At 36.3% G+C, this 21,308-nt stretch overlaps 2 protein-coding genes and 1 long non-coding RNA gene across 7 annotated transcripts; 1 reads left to right on the forward strand and 2 right to left on the reverse strand.

Annotated features, from left to right (window-relative positions):
* Positions 1-1,443: 1,443 nt before the first annotated feature.
* Positions 1,444-15,402, forward strand: LOC110860649 (matrix metalloproteinase-16). 5 transcript variants are annotated; one of them, XR_004837339.1, is made up of 16 exons: positions 1,444-1,979; positions 9,223-9,358; positions 9,427-9,519; positions 11,164-11,370; positions 11,449-11,532; positions 11,621-11,668; positions 11,738-11,776; positions 11,866-11,899; positions 11,994-12,024; positions 12,118-12,138; positions 12,378-12,567; positions 12,877-13,013; positions 13,135-13,458; positions 13,717-13,843; positions 14,000-14,348; positions 15,044-15,170. XR_004837339.1 is itself a non-coding variant. In XM_022109732.2 (15 exons), the coding sequence occupies exons 1-15, from the start codon at positions 1,824-1,826 to the stop codon at positions 14,125-14,127; spliced, it is 1,755 nt and encodes a 584-aa protein (XP_021965424.1). In that variant the 5' UTR covers positions 1,444-1,823; the 3' UTR covers positions 14,128-15,402. The 5 variants fall into 5 exon arrangements, 3 of the variants coding, with proteins under 3 accessions (XP_021965424.1, XP_035716370.1, XP_021965423.1); XR_004837340.1 differs by having other exon boundaries at positions 14,247-14,348; XM_022109732.2 differs by having other exon boundaries at positions 14,000-15,402.
* Positions 2,557-3,281, reverse strand: LOC118439294. The gene is made up of 2 exons (XR_004837342.1): positions 3,120-3,281; positions 2,557-2,802 (listed from the first exon to the last, which is right to left on the reverse strand). It is a non-coding gene; the product is annotated as an uncharacterized LOC118439294 (long non-coding RNA).
* On the reverse strand, positions 15,384-21,089 carry LOC110860703. Its single transcript, XM_035860474.1, has 13 exons — positions 20,592-21,089; positions 20,145-20,371; positions 19,809-20,061; positions 19,538-19,731; positions 18,928-19,463; positions 18,548-18,846; positions 17,909-18,466; positions 17,702-17,845; positions 17,308-17,631; positions 17,020-17,241; positions 16,757-16,949; positions 15,980-16,667; positions 15,384-15,922 (listed from the first exon to the last, which is right to left on the reverse strand). Exons 1-13 carry the CDS (start codon positions 20,865-20,867, stop codon positions 15,568-15,570), a joined length of 4,269 nt encoding a protein of 1,422 aa, XP_035716367.1. The 5' UTR covers positions 20,868-21,089; the 3' UTR covers positions 15,384-15,567.
* Between the last annotated feature and the right edge of the window lie 219 nt (positions 21,090-21,308).

A 21,308-nucleotide genomic window follows, 5' to 3' on the forward strand; every position in this document is an offset into this window, starting at 1 on the left:
ATTTCAAGTTTAATTTTCGAAATAATACTCTCGAAATTTTTAGCTTAAAAAATCAATCAAAAAATTACGATGATTTCATCCTCAAGAATTAAGTCTCTATGTCTGCCGATTCAAAAGTTATTAAGGGTCAAAGTAGTTGGAGACTCAAACGCCCTTTTTGAACCAACGATTTTAAAATGAATTTTTAATTTGTAACTCGACCATTTGTCGCAACCGTTAAGGGAGACTAACGTTACCTAGATACTTAAAGTCAAGCAATCGTGGTCGCATCCTCTGAATGACTTTGTTTACTCGTCAGGCTGGACATAAAAATCAGTTGTAAAACACCGAATGGAAAAATTGCGTGCAAAATCACAAATGGCATTTTGTTTGGTATTTTTTTTTAGTTCCCACCGATTTTTGTTATGTCAACTAGCGTGTTATCTGACTGGATGGATATGGGATAAATTATGAACACATTCTCACATGTGTATAGTGTCAAATTGAAGTATTGATTTTTTTACATGGGAAAAAATTGAGCAACTTTTCACAAGGCGTGGGCGAAGCAGAATTCACCTCAAGAAGACCACCAGTTAATAGGAAATGAATCACCAACAAAAACAGGGTTATCAAACACATCCAATCAGGATTTGATAATATTTATATTTACTGTAAACTGATGACACATGCAGAATTAATCCACTTCACATTATGTTACAATCAACAAATAATGGTGTAGGCAAACAGCAAGATGAAGAGAGAGGATGCACCCGGATAACGGACTTTCAAATTAGAGGTGAAGAGATGACTAATCCTTAAAAAATTTGCAATCTTATTTATGCGTAATTGACCTATAGGAAAAAAAGAACTTTCGTTTTTCATTTATCTGCAAATTATTAAAATAAATGAGCTCATATTTATCAGAAATTAATATTTGCGTATGTCCAAATTCTATAAAATCAGTATTCGCGTATGCGAAAATTCTATCAAATTGATATTTGCGTAGGTACATCTGTGCAAATTCTGCAAAATTAATTAACTAATTAATTTACCGTAATTATCCTCCTGTGATGGCGTAATAAAAATTCAATCAAACTTGTCAAAACTCATCAAGTTCCAGGCGTGGAACTATGCAAATTATGTTTGGAACAGTTTTTTTACCAAGTTTGGATGAATATTCATTCATCTAAATATGTACCTGGATAGATTTTTTGATAACAATACATTTAATCATTTAGTAGAACAAAACAATGCAAATTATTTCGCACTGCTAAATAAATGCGTAATTAATATGTGCAAAAATCTCCATCCCATACAAAGTGCAATTTTGTTCCCTGCCAGTTCAACTTCATTCATGACCATTCATAAAACATTCCTCGTTTCTCGCATGCATTTACATTGGACGTGAAGACCATGCCCAGTAAAAAGCACGACCTGTCTCAGTTTTGCTACCAGTCTCAGTCTTTTTGCTGAGGAGAGAGCATAGGCTCACTCAGCTAACAGAATTTGCACACTTTTTTGCACATTTTGTTCGTTATAAAAGGGAAGTCTCATAATAACGAGCAGTATTCATACATAAAAGTGCATGCAAATATTTTTGGGGAAATTGCGACAGTTTTTGTGAATTTGGAAATTTTTGCAAGTATTCACTTCTGTTACTGCTGTGCATATAATGTACAGTTAGTCTTATCACACCGGTTATCTGACATCATCCTGTTAACGATAACGAAAAACGCACCGTGATTGAACTTGTTTGCATTTATGTGTTTGTGATTGCGATTAAAATTTTTGACTCATCGATCGCTTATCTTGGTAGTCGTGCACTTTATAATTTTTGCGGCAGAATGAACAGAATGATCCCGAAATGGAGGTGCGTGCTCCTGGACAAAAAATTAGTGGTGACGAATCTGTCCCTCTTTTTGGCAAGTGTGCTGACCTGCAGCGTCATGTTGGCAGCAGCCCCGGTCAAGAATAATAATAACGAGAACGGTCATGCCATGGTGAGTACATAAATACATTTCGTTTCATTTAGTTTTAGCAAAGTGTGCAAAATTTGAGTGCAAAAAAATTGCATAATAATTACGTATGTACGCAAGTACTTGGGAAGAGATGAAAACAATGAATGTGTCATTGCTGGCGGAGATTAGTCATGCAGTGGAATGAGTAGTTAACTAACAGAGGAATAATTTACCTTGCAGTAGTATGTTTTTTTAATATTTATCTTAGAGTAACACTTGTGAGTAATAATATTTGTAATTTGGTGGGTTAATTTATATCTTTTATGGAAATTTGGGTAATTTTTTTGAGAAATATGGGTGTAAATAATTTTAAATTTCTTCTTCTTGCTCTTTGTCATGCTTTTCATTGTGAATTGTTGATCGACGATATCCAGCAGGTAAGCAATGTGAGTTGCAATGTAAGTTGGGACGGTTTCAAATTGACAATTTTTTGCATGCAAAATAACTGGAGTTTTTAATTGTGGATGAAATTGTTCGAATCTTCCTCGTGATGAGTCATGACTTACAATTAGTTTGGTGTTAGGAAATTTTGGAAAATTAAGTGAAAATTGAACATCCAGATTTTATATGTATTTTTATTAGCAGCTATATACATAAATGAATCTACATAATCTACATATAATATTTTCCACCGTTGTATCTTCACAATATACCGAATTCTATGATAGTATTTTTTTTATTCTTTTTCGACTTCCACCCGTAACAATTTTTTTGTAAATACGAAGACTTCATCTTGGGTGCAATGCATTTTCGTTCAGAGTTCCCAGTTTTATTTTAAAACTACAGATCCGTGTTATTTTTACCTCTAGGAAAAAAAAACAATCAGGGGAAAATATAATATGGGTTTAAAAATTATGACTAATTTTTGTTCGTATAATAAAATCTGAACTCTTCATGTATTTAATCAACGCATTTTTTTACCAGGGATTTGTCAGGAAAAAAGTATTAAGATCCGCATAGAAAAACAATGCATTAAGAAAAACAATAGATAAATCTATAAGTGAAGAAGATCGGAAAAGATCCCTCAACTCTTAAGTATTAAATTACTACCCTCCATAAATAAGCTATCCGTAGTAATCCATAAGTATGTACCTGGTTACGTTTTTTTAGCCATAAGTTTACCTGCACTTTGTTGTCTTGTTTTTGAGCAAGTCATCATCTCACGGATAACAAATTATTACTTCCTTTTAACGAGGAGGATATGATGACTTTTAGTCAGTCAGTTTGGTTGGATGGCAAAAAGTAAGTGCGAATTTTGCGAGTTAGTCAGTACCCAACATGCAAATTCGCAATCATCTCGTGTACATATGTACATGTTACACATATCTTCGCGATGGAAAATATTTAATGAAGTTGTGCTGGGACATCAACCATTGTCCGTGGTCAACTAAACAAAAAGGGAAGAATGTGTCGTACCCGAGTGGTCATTGCCTTCCAAGATGGTTCGAAGCGATGGGTGGTTCAGTTCATGTTTTTGCAGTGTCGTTTTTTGGTGACAATAAGTTAGTAAGAAAGAAGGAGACATGCGAATTGGGATGCCGGATGCCATGCGATTTACTCATCATTGATTTAACACGAAGTTTATGGAAAAGTTGGAAAAAGTTTGGCACTGTTTGACGCCGAGAGCTAGTTTAAATGCAGTTTGGCTCTAAATAAAAAGTGAGCCGGTTAACTCCCGAAGTTAGAAGTAAATTTATTCTACTTCGGGGATAAAGCTCCAAAATTCAGTAGAAAATAATTATTTTTTGGGATGCACCATTTTTGACCATTTATAGTCAAGCTGGACAGGAAACAGATTCATTTTTTTGCATCTCATTCTGTCATCTACTTAAAAATATGTAGTTTGAATCATATGTATTGTCACGACTGAATTAACGACAATGTCACTGCCAGCAAGTTGACATTCATCAAAAATAGAATGTCACTTCAATTCGAGCTTGAATGAACAACCAAGCATACCACTAAACAAAAGTAACAAGTGTGCAGTTTAGTGGTACTAGTGAATCATCATTCACTCAACTTAACCAACCACCATTATATTTCGAAACGTGCAAAAAATTTGCGAAAATGGTCCAGGTGCAAGATTGCTACATAGACTAACCGACATTTCGCATAACAGAGACAGAGATGGAAAAGACGGTTTAAATGGTGCGAAGTTAGGTACATATCTACTTCTTCTCTATCTGAAATAATGGGATGGAACCCTCCGGCATGTTTTTTGCAATTACCATTTCCGCCTCTGTATTCGCTTCTTCTGAATTTATGTCCATTTCGATATTGTTGTTGTTGCCTCCTTTCCCGTTAATGCAGAATGAGATGGTCGAAATTAAAGTTCAAAACCACTTTGATGAGATTGAGAGATGACTCATCGTGACGAAGAGAGGATCAAATTCATGGGATGCTTTTATACTTTTTTGGCCACATGTCGCCGCATTAATTAAATTACATTTTTAGCCCGAGATTAAATTTAGGGTAGGCTATTATTTACCAATATTGTTCCAAATTTGGTGAAATACTATCCCTAAAATTCCCATTAGCATTTTTTATGACGTAAATGGTACAAAAAAATTGACTTAAAAGTGACATCTAGAACAGTAGACACGTTGTTCATGGAATTACGTATTTTTTTCTGGTGATTGACGCGATATTAAAGCTAGAATCTTGTTTTAGAAATATTTAGTCTAAATTTAATGATGTCTGTCTCGACTGGAAGTATTTTTTTGGGGGATTAAGTAAACATGCCACAATTAGATAAGTATGTTTAGACAGAAGTTATCGTCATAAATTGTTATGTCGAGGACAAAATGACGATTAATTTAAATTGCTTTACTTACACATAAAGTAAATGTGGTGCGTAACGAAATGGTGGCTGGTGAGTAAGATGATCTGTATAAACAAAAGTGGAGATTTCAGATCATTTTTATTCTTTGGTCAATATTTGACACGCCATTTGCAGGCAGATGTTTGTGTATAATTATGATGACTCATTCGTCTGTCTGCTGCACTTAATTATTATTGTTCAACTAATCGCTAGTTCCTCTACTGCCAAGATTTATGACCAGTTCCGTTGTAAAAATGTGGTCGATGTGCATTTTAAGATTTTTTTTATTCCATGAAAATGAAGACGCACAATATGAGATTTTTTTACTTTGATTGAGACATTAGACGACAGAGGTTTCCTGAAACGTGGAATGGATAGAAACTTTTCCAAAAAGTATGATAATTCTGGTCTGATGGAGATTGTGAGTCAAGTTCAAGAACTTGTTATGCGCATCATAATTGTAATCTCTCATCCTTTTAATTACCTATATATTACAAAAGGTGAGATAATTTCTTATGAAAAAAAGATGCAAAACAAGTCCTAGAATCATTTGAAGAACTTGATCATGACCCAATGCATCTCGTAATCCTTATCAATTTACCTATTTACTTATCGGTATTTCCCCCAATCTCTGGTAATCAAGACGAGTGCATGAGTAACGCAAGACGTAGATATGTACATCGAAGAAGATTATTATCTAATAATTAGTCTTTCCGGACTAGGGCGAAAATGAAAATTCAATTTTACTTCTGCACTTATAACTTCTCAGAATGATGGATGAAGGTTCCATTCAATTGTTTGCCAAAATATGGGTGAATCATTTTGTAAAAGAATTCTTCACATTTCGCATGATTCGCACTAATTTTGGGGAACAATTTTTCAAAAACTTAAATTCAGCGACTAATTTAAGAGTACGAATTATATGTGCCTAATGGGTAAAGTTTGTGGAGGTCAATAGTATGTATGTAATGCAGCAAATGTGCGAATATTAATCTGCACTTCTCCTGTATGTATTGTTCCGAGGCGAGGAAATAGGAATGTAGGAATGTTCTTTCTTATATGTACACTCGCGATACTCCGATTAACCCAGTTTCCGTAGTCCAACAAATTATGCATCCAGGTTTTTATGCGGTTTGTGTGCAGTCGGTGGACGTACAAATACATATGTACACGTACTTATTTTGAGAACGACCGTCTTGAACTTTACTTGCTAATAAGTTGGTAAGCTGAGCTGGATGTTACGGAGCTACTGGAATTTTGCTAATGGTCGAAAACCGGGGCAAAGTCACAACTCGCGGATTATGTCGAACCTGACCTATTTATTTTTATACCATGGAAAAAACTAATATGTAATGTGAATCCAATAAGTGAACAAGTATGCAAAAGTTTGCCTGTTTTGAAGGATGCAATCTTGATTCTTAACTTGCAAGGACCTTTATTGGAGGAGACACAAATTCGTCGCACTCTTGAATTTCGGCGATACATAATTGTAAAGGCGTCCTTTGTCAAATTATGCAATAATCTGGTGTAGCTATTTACGTACATTCTTGCATAATTTAAATTTTTTGTCGAAATATAAAGTGGAAATTTTGTGCGAGGAAAATCAATCTCGTTTAAAAGTGTTCATCTCGAATTGAAAATTGGCTATTTTGTGGTTCGGCAATTTGCAATTTGCCAATTTTTAAGTTAAATCATAGTCGTAGGTTAACAAAAAAGTGATTTTGCAAACTGTTACAGATCTCTCGGCACAATTTGGGCAGATTAAATACGTGTCAAACAAGATGTCTCAAAATTTGCAATAAGTACGCCGAGATTCTGAGCAGTTTATGTATGTAAATATAAAGGAAGAAGACAAAAAAAGTCTCAAAATATGTACATACATTCTTGCCAACCTGTAATTACGAATGCAAATCATTCTCATCAAATATTATGGCTGACTTTTGCAAGGAACCTGCTACAAACATGAAAATAATTATTGGACCAGTTTAACGAATAATAAATGGGATATATCGTTTTTAATGAGGACTTTTCATCATAAATTATTATCTCGGAGACCTTGATCGTCTTTTAGCGTGTGCGGAGTACAGAAAATTTTTAATTTTAGTGTCAGTTTATCAATCACAACTTCCGACATGATTAGGTACGATTTGATGGAAAAATGAGGTTCCATAATTTTCAGAAATTTCTCAAAATTAGAGAATTTAAGTAAAATGTTGTAAAATTAAAATGGATTAAATTAAATTCTATAAGAAATACATACATACATCGAAAAAAACGCAATTTAAATCAACTCAATCACAGCACCTCCCGTTTAATTAACTTGTCCAGTGTACGAGATTATTCGTCCAAACAAATACATAAATTGACTCTACTTGCAGACAAAAAATATTTTTTAATGAAAGCGTGGTGCTCAATCTTGTTTGCCGTAATAATTTCATACCGTATAATTATCAACTCGCCTCTTATTTATAATTCACCGTTTTACGTGAAAAAAAATGCATTGATCTTTTACATACGTTTTCCGCAATCAGATCTAACCAGACGATACATACACAAACTGGTCTCTTTTTTACGCGATTGCGGATCTTTGCCCCCCATTAAAAGCTACCCATGAAATGCTACCCATTATATGCTACCCGTGATGATCTGCTACCCATCAAATGCTACCCATTATATGCTGCTCGAGATGATCTGCCCCCCATTATATCCTACCCCACCCATTTTCACTTTCTTCTTGCAAATTAAACCAAAATGTTTTGCGTCGTAGTGCAACATAAGAGTTACTGTTTATTTATGCAAAATTAGTCCAATAATAAATTCTCATAAAACGAATCAATACATAAAATCTCGTAAAATCAGCCGAGCAATAAATTCTCAAAAACCTAATCAATATATAAAATCTCTTAAAATCAGTGGAACAACGAATTTATTATTTGACTGATTTTACGAGATTTTACATAGTCTCAACTTAAAAAGTGATAGTAGAGCAGACGACTATATTAGGTTAGTTTTTAGGAATACGTCCGAAATTAATTGACAAACTGTATCATTCCCGAGTCAGAAATTTATAAGATGACAGGTTCCAATTGAGCTGAAATTTGGTACACAGGTTGTTAATGGGTCCTAATGGAAGAATATGAATTGAAATTCAACACATTTTCACCTGAACAGACACTATGGGGTAACCCATACCAATTTTTCATATTCGTCAAATCGAGCTGAAATTTGATAGACAAATTGGTAATAGCTCCTAATTAATCTAAATTTTAAATTTTTTGAAATGCATTTACGATAAAATGTCATGCAAAAGTCGGAATGAGTGAAAATATGTGTGCACCAACAAAAGTATAACCTAGCCACCCGCGTGGCTGGAATTTACTTATGTTACGTCGAATACTAGTAGGATAATATTCTGAGAGTTTTAGGAAAAACTATTTGCTCGTTAAAAAGTTATGGTCATGGTCAATACTGGTGACCAGGGGATATCACTATATCTTTTAATATGTTCATGTGCATTTACGATAAAATTTCATGCAAAAAAGTCGAATGAGAGTGATAATCACAACTAGGCCTGACTCGGGGTATATCAAGTCTGCACTGTAGGTTTTTAACATTGGTTGGTATAGGGAAAATTCCAGAATTTGTGAAGAAAAATATCCAAAAAAAGTCAACTTTTTACCATCGAGTTTTCCACAAAATACCAAGAAGCACTCGCATTTTGAGAAAATTTGAGAAATTTGCATTATTTTCAAATACGTGATATGACGTACTTGGTCCTCAAGATTTTATGTATTGATTCGTTTTATGAGAATTTATTATTTGACTAATTTTGCGTAAATAAACAGTAACTCTTATGTTGCACTACGACGCAAAACATTTTGGTTTAATTTGCAAGAAGAAAGTGAAAATGGGTCGGGTAGGATATAATGGGGGCAGATCATCTCGGGTAGCATATAATGGGTAGCATTTGATAGGTAGCAGATCATCACGGGTAGCATATAATGGGTAGCATTTCATGGGTAGCTTTTAATGGGGGGCAAAGATCCGCACACCTTTTTACACTCCTTTTACAAAATTCTTGTTTTGTCCCAGGGTGCGTATCCCATTAGTTGATTGATTGATTGATTATTGGTGTGTTGACCGGACTGTCCATTTTCTGGGAAAGTGAAAGTGAAAGTCGTACGTAACACGCACAAAAACGAGTGTTTTATTTTTCGCCTAGAAAAAGGTGAAATCGGGCCGATGATACATATTTTCACTATTTGCTTTCACTCCTCCTGCGATAACCTTGTCCTGGTTGCCTCGTTCTTTCTTTTAGGAAAGAAAGAAAGAAGAGTGGTCGTTGCGTAGCGTTGTCCTATTGTCCTTTTTATTTACTTACACCACATTTTTTTGCGTTTGCAGATGTACCTCATGCAGTACGGGTGGTTAGACCCTGCTGCCAAAAAGGTTGGTTCGACCGCCTCCCTTGTCGACTTGAGGAAACCGATCGAGGAGTTCCAATCCTTTGCTGGATTGAACGTCACGGGAGAATTGGATGGTTAGCAGAATTTGTGCGAATTTTTTGACACATTTTTTTATAGAAAATGTGAAAATTGTATTATACAGATGAGACGATAGAGTTGATGAACACGCCGAGATGCGGGGTACGAGATAAGATTGGACATGATGCGAGGAGGAGGAAACGATACGTTTTACAAGGTGGGTAAAAAAAATGGGCAAAAAAGTGTACAAAATTATCGGGATAAAACTTTTATAGTAATTTTCGCGAAAATGCAAAAATTTACCGGAAGGCATGAGATTTTTATGGAATGTGTACGGAAATGTGCCCCAAACTTTGCAATTTTTTGTAAACTGAATTTTTTGGATAATTTACCACAAAACATGAAAATTACTAGTATCATAACCCGGCCACACTAGTTTTAGGAAATGTGCCAAAAAAGTGTGGAAATTTTTCTCATAAATTGAAATTTTTTGCTAAAAACTCACCTAAAAATTTCACCCAAAAGTGTGACTTGTCACGAAATTGGGGTGTGACGAAACAAGAACCATCAAATAATTTATCAGCATCGATTCCCAATCAATTTCTCAGTGTCATGCACAATACTTGTACGGTATGATACACAAACATGAAATATTTACCACTCGGAAAATGAGCGACATTGACTTTGACACTGCATTTCACAACAAAAAAGAAGCCAATTCGCCACGCCTAATCTAATAAGTAGCCAAGCCAAGCCACCCAAAGAACTTGGGCACACACGAGTACGACGACGACGAGTAAGTAAACCAATAATAATAATAAGTTTCCCCTTTCATCCCAAAGTAATCGATAAGGAGACACATTTCCTGCATAATATTAGCATCCATACGCCACCCTTGAAGTCAGTTAAGTGGTCCGGATATTGAATTTGGGCATCATACATATGCACATATTTCTCCCACATAATTTGCGACGAGGGTCAGAAGAAATGTCAGGACTAAAATTATAATAGAATGTCAAACTTGTACTAAATCAACTTTTATTGTTTGACGCAAATTCGGCATCCGTTTTTGTGTTTGCCATCTCTTTTTTTGCAACAATGGAATGGAAGATGGTGATAAGATAAAAGGAAGAAAGGAGGGCATACTTTCACCAAGCACCGCAAATTTGCATTATCTTTCCCTCCTCGAGTTCCGTTTTCTTTGAGGATAAGAATTGACATTGTGATTGTTAAGTCAAAATCAACTTAACCCAATTACACGAAGAAAAGAGGAGAGTAAATACAACACAGTGCAAAAAAGTTTGATCAATGGGAAACATCTTGGATCGATTTTGTCACTTATCTTATCTCCATGCAATCAATGGCTTTGGCTGATGGTGGATTATTGGGTTGACTTTGAAGCTAATGTAATACTAGACTACGTACATTGTATGCCATTAATTAACGTAGAATTTGATGACTCATTGTCAAAAACAGCACATTTTTGGGCTCTGGGAATTTATTTTAAAATTCTGGACGACATGTTTGTAGAGCAGGTCGTTGCCAATTTTTAGAGAATATACACTCTAGATTTTGACAGTTTATGAAGGAGGTGATGTCAAGTTTACAAAGCCTTCAGAAAAATTGCAACTCATCGAAATTGGCTTAAAAACTCAATGTCATACTATTAATCAGGTTACTAACTACAAATTTGTCGTCCAGAATTTTAAAATAAATTCCCAAAAATGGGTTGATTTTGACGATTTAGGAGCTGAGTCTCCTACGTTAAGTTCTCGCTTTTGCCAAAAATAAGCTGACAAATTGCGATTTTCAGAATTTTTTTGCCACTTATAACTTCTAATATTCCATTTTATTATTGCAGGATCGCGCTGGAAGGTGCGTGAGTTATCGTATCGAATCGAAAAGTATCCCACAGTTGCCAAGTCGGTGGGAGAGAAAGCGATTGACGCCGAGGTGGCACAAGCCTTCAAGGTGTGGGAGGACCACGCGAACCTCGTCTTCACGAAAAAGACGAGTGGAAAGGTCCACATCGCGATCAGATTTGAAACCGGGGAGCATGGAGATGGAGGTACATACATAAATAATCGAGAGAAAAATTAAGATAAGGTAGATTTTTTAAAAAGATAAGCTGTTTTTTGATAAATAGATCCGTTCGACGGAGAAGGTGGTACTCTGGCCCATGCTTATTTCCCAGTTTACGGAGGAGACGCTCATTTCGATAATGCGGAACGTTAGTGAAATAATTGACAATTATTTATAACAGCGAATTGTACTATCTTGCAATTTTTATTAAATTTCATAACTTGCAAAAATTTCAGGATGGACGCTCAAATCGTACAGTGGCACAAATCTATTCCAAGTAGCAGGTATGCAAATGATTGAAATATTTTAATTTCGAGTATTTTAATAATTTTTAATTTGAATTTATTTTTAAGCTCATGAGTTTGGCCATAGCCTAGGACTTTCGCATTCAGGTTTCTCATTAGAAAGATTAATAAACTATTTATAATTTATAAATATATTTACATGAATATATTTTAAAATTGTAAATATGAATCCTCAGATAAGAGAGCAGCGTTGATGGCTCCCTTCTACAGGTAGGCTTATTGGTACCTTATCTTATCACATTAAAAGTGTAAACTGTAAAAAATGTATGTATTGTAACATGGAATATATGTATTTATTCTACAGGGGCTACAAACCGAGTTTCGTATTAGACGAGGTAAATATACATATAATATAAGTATTTATTAATTAATTGAGTTTTAAATAAAACTAAACTAAATTTTAATTTAATTTAAATCTTATCGTACAGGATGATATTCAGGGAATTCAGGTAACACAATTTTTTCTTTCTACATATTTGACAAATTCTTCCAGAGAATATCTTTTGCCAAATTAAATACGACGTATGTAATGCGAAACCGAGCAAAACATAATGTTGATAAACTTTTAACCTTTATTTACTATATGGCACTGGGGTCATGGATTGTTAACCTTTTTCTTTTTCCGTGAATAATGTCCAATATGAAAAATGAAAATACATGAAGTGTTCATTAATTAATTAAATTCCAGTCCCTATATGGCAAAAAGACTACCGCGTCACGCCCTGGGAGCAATCCGGAAGCACAAGTCCCTCCCGTGAAACCACCCCCACCACCCGTCAAAGGATCGTCGTCGTCCTCTTCAAACTCCAAACTTTGCAATGACCCAAAAATTGATGCAATCACCGCAATGGCGGATGGGAGTACGTACGCTTTTAAGGGTAACTCATTTATTTATTTATAATTATTAACATGAATTACTAGTCAGTGTTTCGGGTGAAAGTAACCGGTGCAAGAAATAACGGCAAGAAAGTGGTTTCTTGTAGGTATTTTGACCTGCAAGAAATGCAAGGCGCAAGAAACGACGCCCCGCCGCTATATTTCATACGGCGCGTCGCTAGATATTTCTTGCAGTTTCTTACACCTCCAATTTCTAGCATTTTTTGCAGTGCCAGAAATGTAACAAATCCGCAAGAAATGAAATACTGCTAATGTTTTCGTTTACTAAATTTGGGAAATATTTTTTGTAGGGGAGGAAGTTTACAAATTAACGGATAACGGGATCGCACCCGGATACCCGCAACGAATCAAAGCCATCTTTAAAGATCTTCCGAGCTATCTTGATGCAGCATTTACCTGGTCGAATGATAAGACTTATTTTTTCAAGGTGATAAAATTTTAGAGAATATGTGACACGCCGAAAAAGGATTTTTTGGTCCTAGGCGTTTATTTTAAGAACAATTCAGATACAAAGTAGGTTGTAGGTTTCATGATATTTTGAATTATAGGGCTCGAAATATTGGCGTTACACTGATCTTACTTTGGACTCTGGTTATCCAAAAGCAATTACTGAAGGTTTCGCCGGAGTTCCGGAGAGTATCGACACTGCCTTCGTGTGGAGTGGGAACGGCAAGATTTACTTTTTCAAGGGGGATAAATACTGGAGATTTGACCCCCATAAGGATCCACCCATTGGGGGCGGGTATCCAAAACCGATTGACAATTGGACCGGTATTCCGAATAATGTTAACGCCGCGTTGAGATATTCGAACGGATACACGTACTTTTTCAAGGGGAAGGATTACTATCGGTTTAACGATAGAACCTTCCAGGTATGTAAATAATCATGGAATTATGCAGTGACTGCGGAAGCTGGCGGGGACATTTAGGGGACATTAACATTGTAGGATATGGGAGGCAGGGGTTTATATAGCATGGGCAGATGATGGGGACATCGAATAACCGTGGAGACATTGTCCCTCTGTCCCCACGCTTCCGAAGCCATTGGAATTTGTATTTCAAAAGTTCTGGCTCCTCGATTCATAATACAAATCACGGAATCTCTAAAAAAAAACTTTCCGCTTAATTAGGTTGACCTGGCCGACCCCACGTTCCCCCGGCCGTCCGGCGAATGGTGGTACGGTTGTGGGAAGAGAGACATGAAGTCTGACAAGTCCCCCTCGGACTACCAAGAGGACTCCTCCTCCGACGATACAGGTGAGTTGAGTCGAAAGTTTCCGAGTTTTTAAAAGGTTCACAGAAAGGAACTTTTGGAAAATGATACAATTTCGCATTATATAAAGTCACGTAATTATAAAGCGGACGAAATCAACCTTCTTAAGCAAATTTTACGCTTCAATTTTTAATTTTTAGGTGAGTATGACCTCGGTGAACCTCGTGATTTCCATGAGCGTGTCCCCACCACCACCAAAGGTCCCACGGTGACCACTGCAAAAAGACCAGCTTGGTGGAAGCGGATGTGGAATTGGGTCACGGGCTGAATATTTATTTAATTTCCTATATTTAACAAAATTGCTCGCCAATTTATTAATTGTTTCATTCTTGTTACAAAATTTGTTTGTCATGCATGTAAATTATTTTTTATTGTTTTATTTTATGGGACGCTGAATATTCTGTTATGTAAAATGTTACCGGCGGATGATGATGATGCATGTGATGTGATGTCGTGTGGGGTCAATGCAACAACGCCAACTAATCCTGTGTGGGTGGCTTTTTGTTAATAATACAAATTATTAGATATTAATCTCAAATAATATATAGGGCTGCTAATTAGGGATGCTAATTAATTAATACTTGTTACCAAAAAATTGCCAAGTTTGTTTTTTATGTATGTAATGCCTTGTTCTTGCATTATTTTTTGTGTTCCTTTTGTAGAGTCAGACTATCCAGATCCACAATCTATATGATAACACCTTATCCTGTCTCCATCCCAAGTCCTAAATAATAATTACCCTGCTGGTCGTCACACTACTAATTTTATTTTAATTAAGTAAATAAGAGAACCGGTCTCAGTAATTGATAGGTCTTTACATAATTTTAACGTGCAAGTAAATACAATACCCTTTTTTTCTTGTGTTGTTAATACGTCTCGTTTTATGAGGGGAAAAGAAAATGTGAATTTTGAAATGCCAAAATTTTGTTTGCTTTTGTAAAACATTAATTGTAAAAAAAACAATTGTACTGAAAAAGGGGAACCTACACTCACGCTTTCTTGTAATATTCTTGATCTTTTAGTTTTGGCACACAAAAAAAGAAAACTTTATGCATGGAAATGTTTTAATGTTCGTCCATATTTGTTTTTGCGTGGGGGGCATATTAAAAATTGTGTACGAGTTGATTGATATTGATTGAAATTGAGAATGTTTTGTATTGATTGATGATTGGGATTACTTAAAGGTGGTCGCTCGGGAGGGTCTTCGGATGTGATACTAATAACATCGTCTAGATGCCTTCTTACTAATCTCTTGTGGATATTAGCTCTTGCATCTTATTTGTTACCGTTCCTAATGACAAGAATACATACTTAGTTTGTACTAATTAATTATAGTTGTAAATAATTATGTGAGATTGTTAATTGTTGAAAAAAGTAAATGTCTGATTACCATTTGTGAGTATTGCGCATACATCATACGAGTGTATAATATATACATAACTAATAATATGGAATGGGTGGTGATATCGTTGTTATTAACTTATTTCGTTGTAAATCTCAATTTTTGTAAAATAAAAACATGGATTTTTGATAGAAAATTCAAGTATTTTAATTTGAAAAATTACTTTAGAAGATTTTGAAAATTACATCACGATTCAAGGTGATTGGAGGACACTTGATAAGCGTAATCGATTCAAGTTTTAAATAAGCGCATTTCAAATTAAATTCACAATTATTTAAATAATACTAACCTAATTAACGTAACTTATTAATCGAGTGGGATAGGACACAGGTCTAGGAATGACGAGTCTTTATCTGCCACCATTTTCCAGCCTTCGGCAAATTCAGGCAGAATCCATAGCTCAGAAACGTTGCGTAAATCGAGTAAAACTTTTCGAAGTTCTTTGACGTCTCCATCGGTCATGAATCCTTTCAAGATGCGTGACCACGATTCGCTGTCGGAAAATACTTCAAACACGATGGCAATTTGAGCCGCAAGGGAGAATTTATTGCGATTGAGGAGTTTGTTTAAAAATCGGGTCTTGTTCCGTTGTCGTAGCGCGTACGGGGTGAGGGTCATGTCGACTTCTTTGTTGAGGCAGGCAACCAAGTGTATTACTTCCCTGTAAAAAAAAATTCTATAAGATTTTCATGATTAAATTTAAAATCTTAAAACTCGCCTGTTATTTTCTGGTTCGGTGAGTCGATCCAAACTTCTGTACAAACTGCTTTGAAGATCCTGCACATTTTTCAAAACGCGTTTAATCGAAGCTCTCATATTCTCAGGATTGGTCCCCATGCGACTATGAAACTCCTTCACGACACATCCAAAAACTTGTTTGAAGAGATTCGTGTCCCCAAACTTTAGTATGATTGATCCCATCCCTTTGAGAGCCTGAAGGAGCGTTTCTTCACTCGGAATCCCTTTCAAAAATAGCCACTCGTACATTTGGAGGAATTCTTTCTCCAATGGAATCTCTTGTTCTCTCAGGGTCAAAAAGATTTTAAGGTTTGTCAGCATTTTCGTCACCTCTTCAATGCTTTTCTCATACTCGGTGAGAATGACTAAGAAATCTTGAAGGATTGCCAAATTTTCGTCGCTAGATTCCGGGCACTGGCAGATAAGAAATTGAGCAATCGTTACAGCGGACGAGTGAACGACTTCAGAATTTTTACTAAGAACGCATCCTGGCATGGAGACAATTTTTTCGACAATTTCCCAAAGTTTCTTCAACTCGGAGGGTGTCGCTCCAGGCCGGGTGTAAAATGCGGCGGCAGTGGACAGGACATCGGGCAAGTGGGAGAAGGTAATGTCGGAAAGTTGAGTGCAGAGATGGATTAATTCTTGCGTGGGTTTATTGTAATAGACTAATTCATAGAAAAAAAGTTAATTATAGGTTTAAGTAAATTACAAATTAAGTTAGTTATGCATGTAAAAATTGCAACGAAAGACTTACTTGGCATGACGTGATTGAGGACACAAAATGGGTACGAGTCCTCATATGCAATATCCGGATTATTGAGGGTTGGGATAAATTCCCTCAACTTGAAAAATTCTAGTGCTCTCCGATCTTCGAGAATATTTGCCAAAATTTTTCCAACGTCAACTATTCGTCGTAGTTCTTCTTCATGAAAGATTTCTAGGGATCCCTTTAAAACAAAAAGTAAAGATTAGTTACACTACATAATTTATTTTTTTGCACATAATTTAATGACTAACCATTCGAAACTCTTGAAGGGTTCTGGCCAAAAGGCGCTTCAAGAGTTTTCTGTCCCACGTCGGATCCACCAAAGTCTCCACGGGGGCACCATTCCTTAGTTTGAGACCAAATCCGATGGATTTGACTTTGTCCTCGTCGACAAATCCTGTATGTTTAATGAACTCCATACAATCAGAGTAATAATCTGGCTTCCCATTATTGATAATTCTGGTCAAGGCCATCTACGCAGAAAAATAAACATTTATTATAGAAATACTAAATTTGGATTTAAACTAAATATTTCTCACCACAACTCCACAATAGTTTTGTACTTTGGTAGCCGTTAAACGATGTTTATTCAACAGACAACGAAATGGGACTTGCACTCTCATAATGTTGATGGTATTTTGAATCTGAGAACACACTTCGTCTCCACGAACGCCAATTTTCAGGCATTCTACGACCAAGTTGTCGATATTTTGAGTCCAGGGGACAGGCCATTCTTCTGCTATTTTTAAAACACTCTTTAGTTTTGATTCAGTTTCGGAAATGTGCGAAATCAGGCAGATCAATCGCTCCTCTTGAGGAATGTCGATGGGGTTGATATGAAATGGTAGGTCGGAAACGACGGCCTGCGGAAATAAATTTCAAAAATAGACAAATAGCTAACTTTAACTTTTTTCACTTTATATATAGTCTTACCTCAATATGTTTATAGTATAAATCGTCGACGTGAATATGTTTTCTGGCGGCGAAAGGTGTGAGAAACTTGGCGATGAAAGTTTCAATCTCGGGTCGATGGAAGAGTTCACACAGCATTGAATTCACAACTTCAATTACGTCATCCTAACAATTATAATATTATTAAAATAATAACAAACATTTACATAATGGTAATTATCAATTCACCTCCATATATTGCTGAAATGGAATTCGGATCGAGTGATTTTTCCTCAAATCAGACAACTCCACCAAATTCTGTACAATTATTTCCATTCTGGACAAAATGTCGGCACAGATAAGAATTTGTGTTTTGGTTTTAGTGTCGATACGACTTCCTCCGCTTAAATTTTCCATCGCCTCTTTGACAATGGATATCACAATTTTGGAAAACTGTATCGCCTCCGTTGGCCATAATCGTTCTCTTTCGAAGGAACAAACTTGTCTCTTTGCAATGTTAACAAGCTGTTCAACTTTGGCAAGTTGGAACGCGTCCAGTCCGAAATTAGATGATGATACCGGAGAAAAGATGAGATTTGACGAGTCAGTTGCTGGAACAATTTGTCGCTCAGCACACTTTTCCACGGCAAAGGGTAGAATGCATTTAAAGAGAGAAACGGCCGATGGAGAGGACAACTTTTGGCTAAACATTATAAAAAAGAAGGGACCAAAGTCGTCGAGCTTGATGGTTGGGATAAACTCGTCGAAATGACGTCTCCAAACTTTTTCGCATTTGGCAAACTCATGCTGAAAAAGATAAAAAGGAGTAGAGATTAGTTCGAGATTTGTATTTCATGTCATAATTTAAGATTCAAAATGAATCCTTACCTTATTTATGAACCATTTACACTGTTGAAACATGGTGTTCTCTATCGAGACAAATTCGAGCCATTCCTGTATCGCCGCATTAGGAAAGACTTGTTCAAAGGTGAATAATTTCTTGACGGTTAAAAGTAAATTCGTCCCCGCTGGAGTCGTCTTGCACTCCATTACTCGACCCTTTCCGACATTCAATAGGCGACGAATCCAAGCTAAAGAGGCGAATCCTTTCTGCGCACAGAAATCGCAGACGAACGTGGCATCTCTGACTTTCTCCAAACTTTCGACAAGTTCCTCAAATACGGGACCTGTAAAAATACGAATACACAAAGCTTAAAATTAATCTACTAATTAATTTACAAAATTAAGTAAATTTTCTGCTGCATTACCCGCTTTTCCCACATCTCCAATTCCCAACAACTCGTTAAACTTTGCTCTGGTTTTCGCTTTGTATACTACATCTAAATCTTTGCCATAATGTGCTGCCATTTCGGCTGCTTGATTAAATTTTCCTCTCGCCAATAGTTTCTGGATTGTCGTGTCCGTCGACGTTTCTAACATCCTGTACACTGTCACACCCAAATTGGAGACTTCCAAGAAGCCGAAAGGTTCTTCAAGCGGGGTTGCTTGAGAGGGAAATAGCAACCCAGAGACGACCTTGTCCTTCATCTGTATTGCGAGTGCAGGTATTTTGGCGCAGAACTCTGGTGTGAATGAGCAGCCTCCAAAAATCCCGATGTAATTTCGAGAAAAGTCTTTCAGTCCGTAGAGGACCCAGAGCTTTACTTCACCCTCGCCGTTTAACATGAGTGCAAAATCGTGAACGACAAAGGCGTGGTCGGGAAGTTGGAGTGATTCCGTGGCGAAGAGTAGGTCGTCAAGAAATATTTCGAGATTCCCATTCGATAAGAGTATAAAGAGCAGCCTAAATATTACCACAAACAATTTTTTTAGTTGTTTCTCAAATTTGCGAACTTGATTAGAAATTAGAATCTTTACCCTTCAAATGAAACCAGCTTTTTTACCGTAATGGTTTTAGCATTAAGTCCTAAATCTTGCATAATATCAATGCATTGATTCGCTTTAAGCTCTTTTCGAAAACCTGCCAAATCTTGGATGTCGTGAAATGACAGCGTTCCACCCTGCTCACAGAGAATTAATATGCTTCTGGAGGGAGATGAGCAGCACAAGACCTGAACATTTTAAAGAGTTAAATACAAATTATTATTTAAATGTGTTATTAAAATTCGGTATAAATTGACATTGGCACCTGTGGATTCTCTTTATCCGTTAAACATTTGATCCTCGTCCCACGAATACTGCCGACATCAATGTCAACCGACATATTTTGATCATGTGTCGAATCCAGGGTTCCATCGCATAAGCTGATGTTATGAAAGGAATAGACGACTCCATTTCTTCCCACGGCGACGACATCAATTTTAGACGGATCTGGATTGGAATGGATTGCGGCGTCGACAAAAAACCGATCACAGTCTTGTTTCAAAGTAGAGTCAACTTTTCTACAGAAAATGTAATTATAAATAGCAAATAAGGGGAAGAGTAAGTTCATCATTAGTTATTTGTCCTGCTTTTAATTCCTTACTTGCTCTCCTTTACGACAAACGTGTTGGGATCGACCAGAACTATTTCCGAGGAGGCCAACCCAGCCAAAATAATTGATCTGCGCCACAAAATAAAATCTATTCTGGCTCCGAATTCGATCCGTCGTGGTGGTAGGGTCGACTCCTTCTCCAAAATTAAGAGCTCCGTGTCGAGAACGATTCCTAAAGCGTCAGAGCCCCCCGTCGTAGATAAGACTCGGCCTGGTCCCTACAAAACGAACAAAAATTCTTATGCAATTATTATTTCAAGCTTAAGTATAAAAAGACGAAGGAACTGTATTCTGTTTGATGCCACAAAAAAATTTAATTGTATACTCTGTACAATAGTTAAGTTTATGTTAATATGCTACTGTTCAAAATATGCATTCAAATATTTCATAATTTAAAACAGATAAATAATAATTATACTTATGCATCATTTTCCTCACCCTTCCACAAAAATCGCCTCCACCATCCTCTCCACTTCCGGCGATGGAACAATTAGGCACAATTTCAAAGAGATTGTCCACCGAGTCGCGACGTCGATTTCCAATTCCATTTTCGTCGACGGATTCCTCCACGTCAGTCCCTTTCAAGGGGGTAATTTTCCACTGGGAGGAAGACATTCCCTTGCTGTTGGGAACGATGGCGGAGATTTCATTCAGTTGGGATAACTCGACCGTATTATCGGCGATGAAGACGGAATCATCAACAACTTCCGGCATGATGGAAGAAAGTGACCAAATGGTCGATGAATGATAAATAAATGCAAAACACACCCAGCAAAGAAGTGTGCAAACTGATAATTAGTTGAAAAGTTAAACAGTTAAAATACAGAATAATTACGAAGAAAAAAAATTCAGCAATTTAATAATTACGAAATAGACGTTATTTTGTGAGCTATTTTCTCTTGAAGTGAATGTCCCGAGAAGGAATTCGTTGTCCAAGTGTCAACTTGCGCATCTGATTCGCGCTATTGATTCCCTCGTCCGTTGAGCTAAACTTGAGATTTTAATTGACTTGATGCAGTAGAAAATTTAATTATGGTTTAAATGCATGCAAAAATTATAATCATTCGTATGCAATTATAATTATGTGCATATTTGCATTCGATTTACAAAAATGTATCAGAACTTATTAGAATTTGATCCCTTCAATTTATTGAT

Source organism: Folsomia candida, unplaced genomic scaffold (assembly GCF_002217175.1).
Source record: "Folsomia candida strain VU population unplaced genomic scaffold, ASM221717v1 Fcan01_Sc033, whole genome shotgun sequence".
Taxonomy (NCBI): Eukaryota; Metazoa; Arthropoda; class Collembola; order Entomobryomorpha; family Isotomidae; genus Folsomia; species Folsomia candida.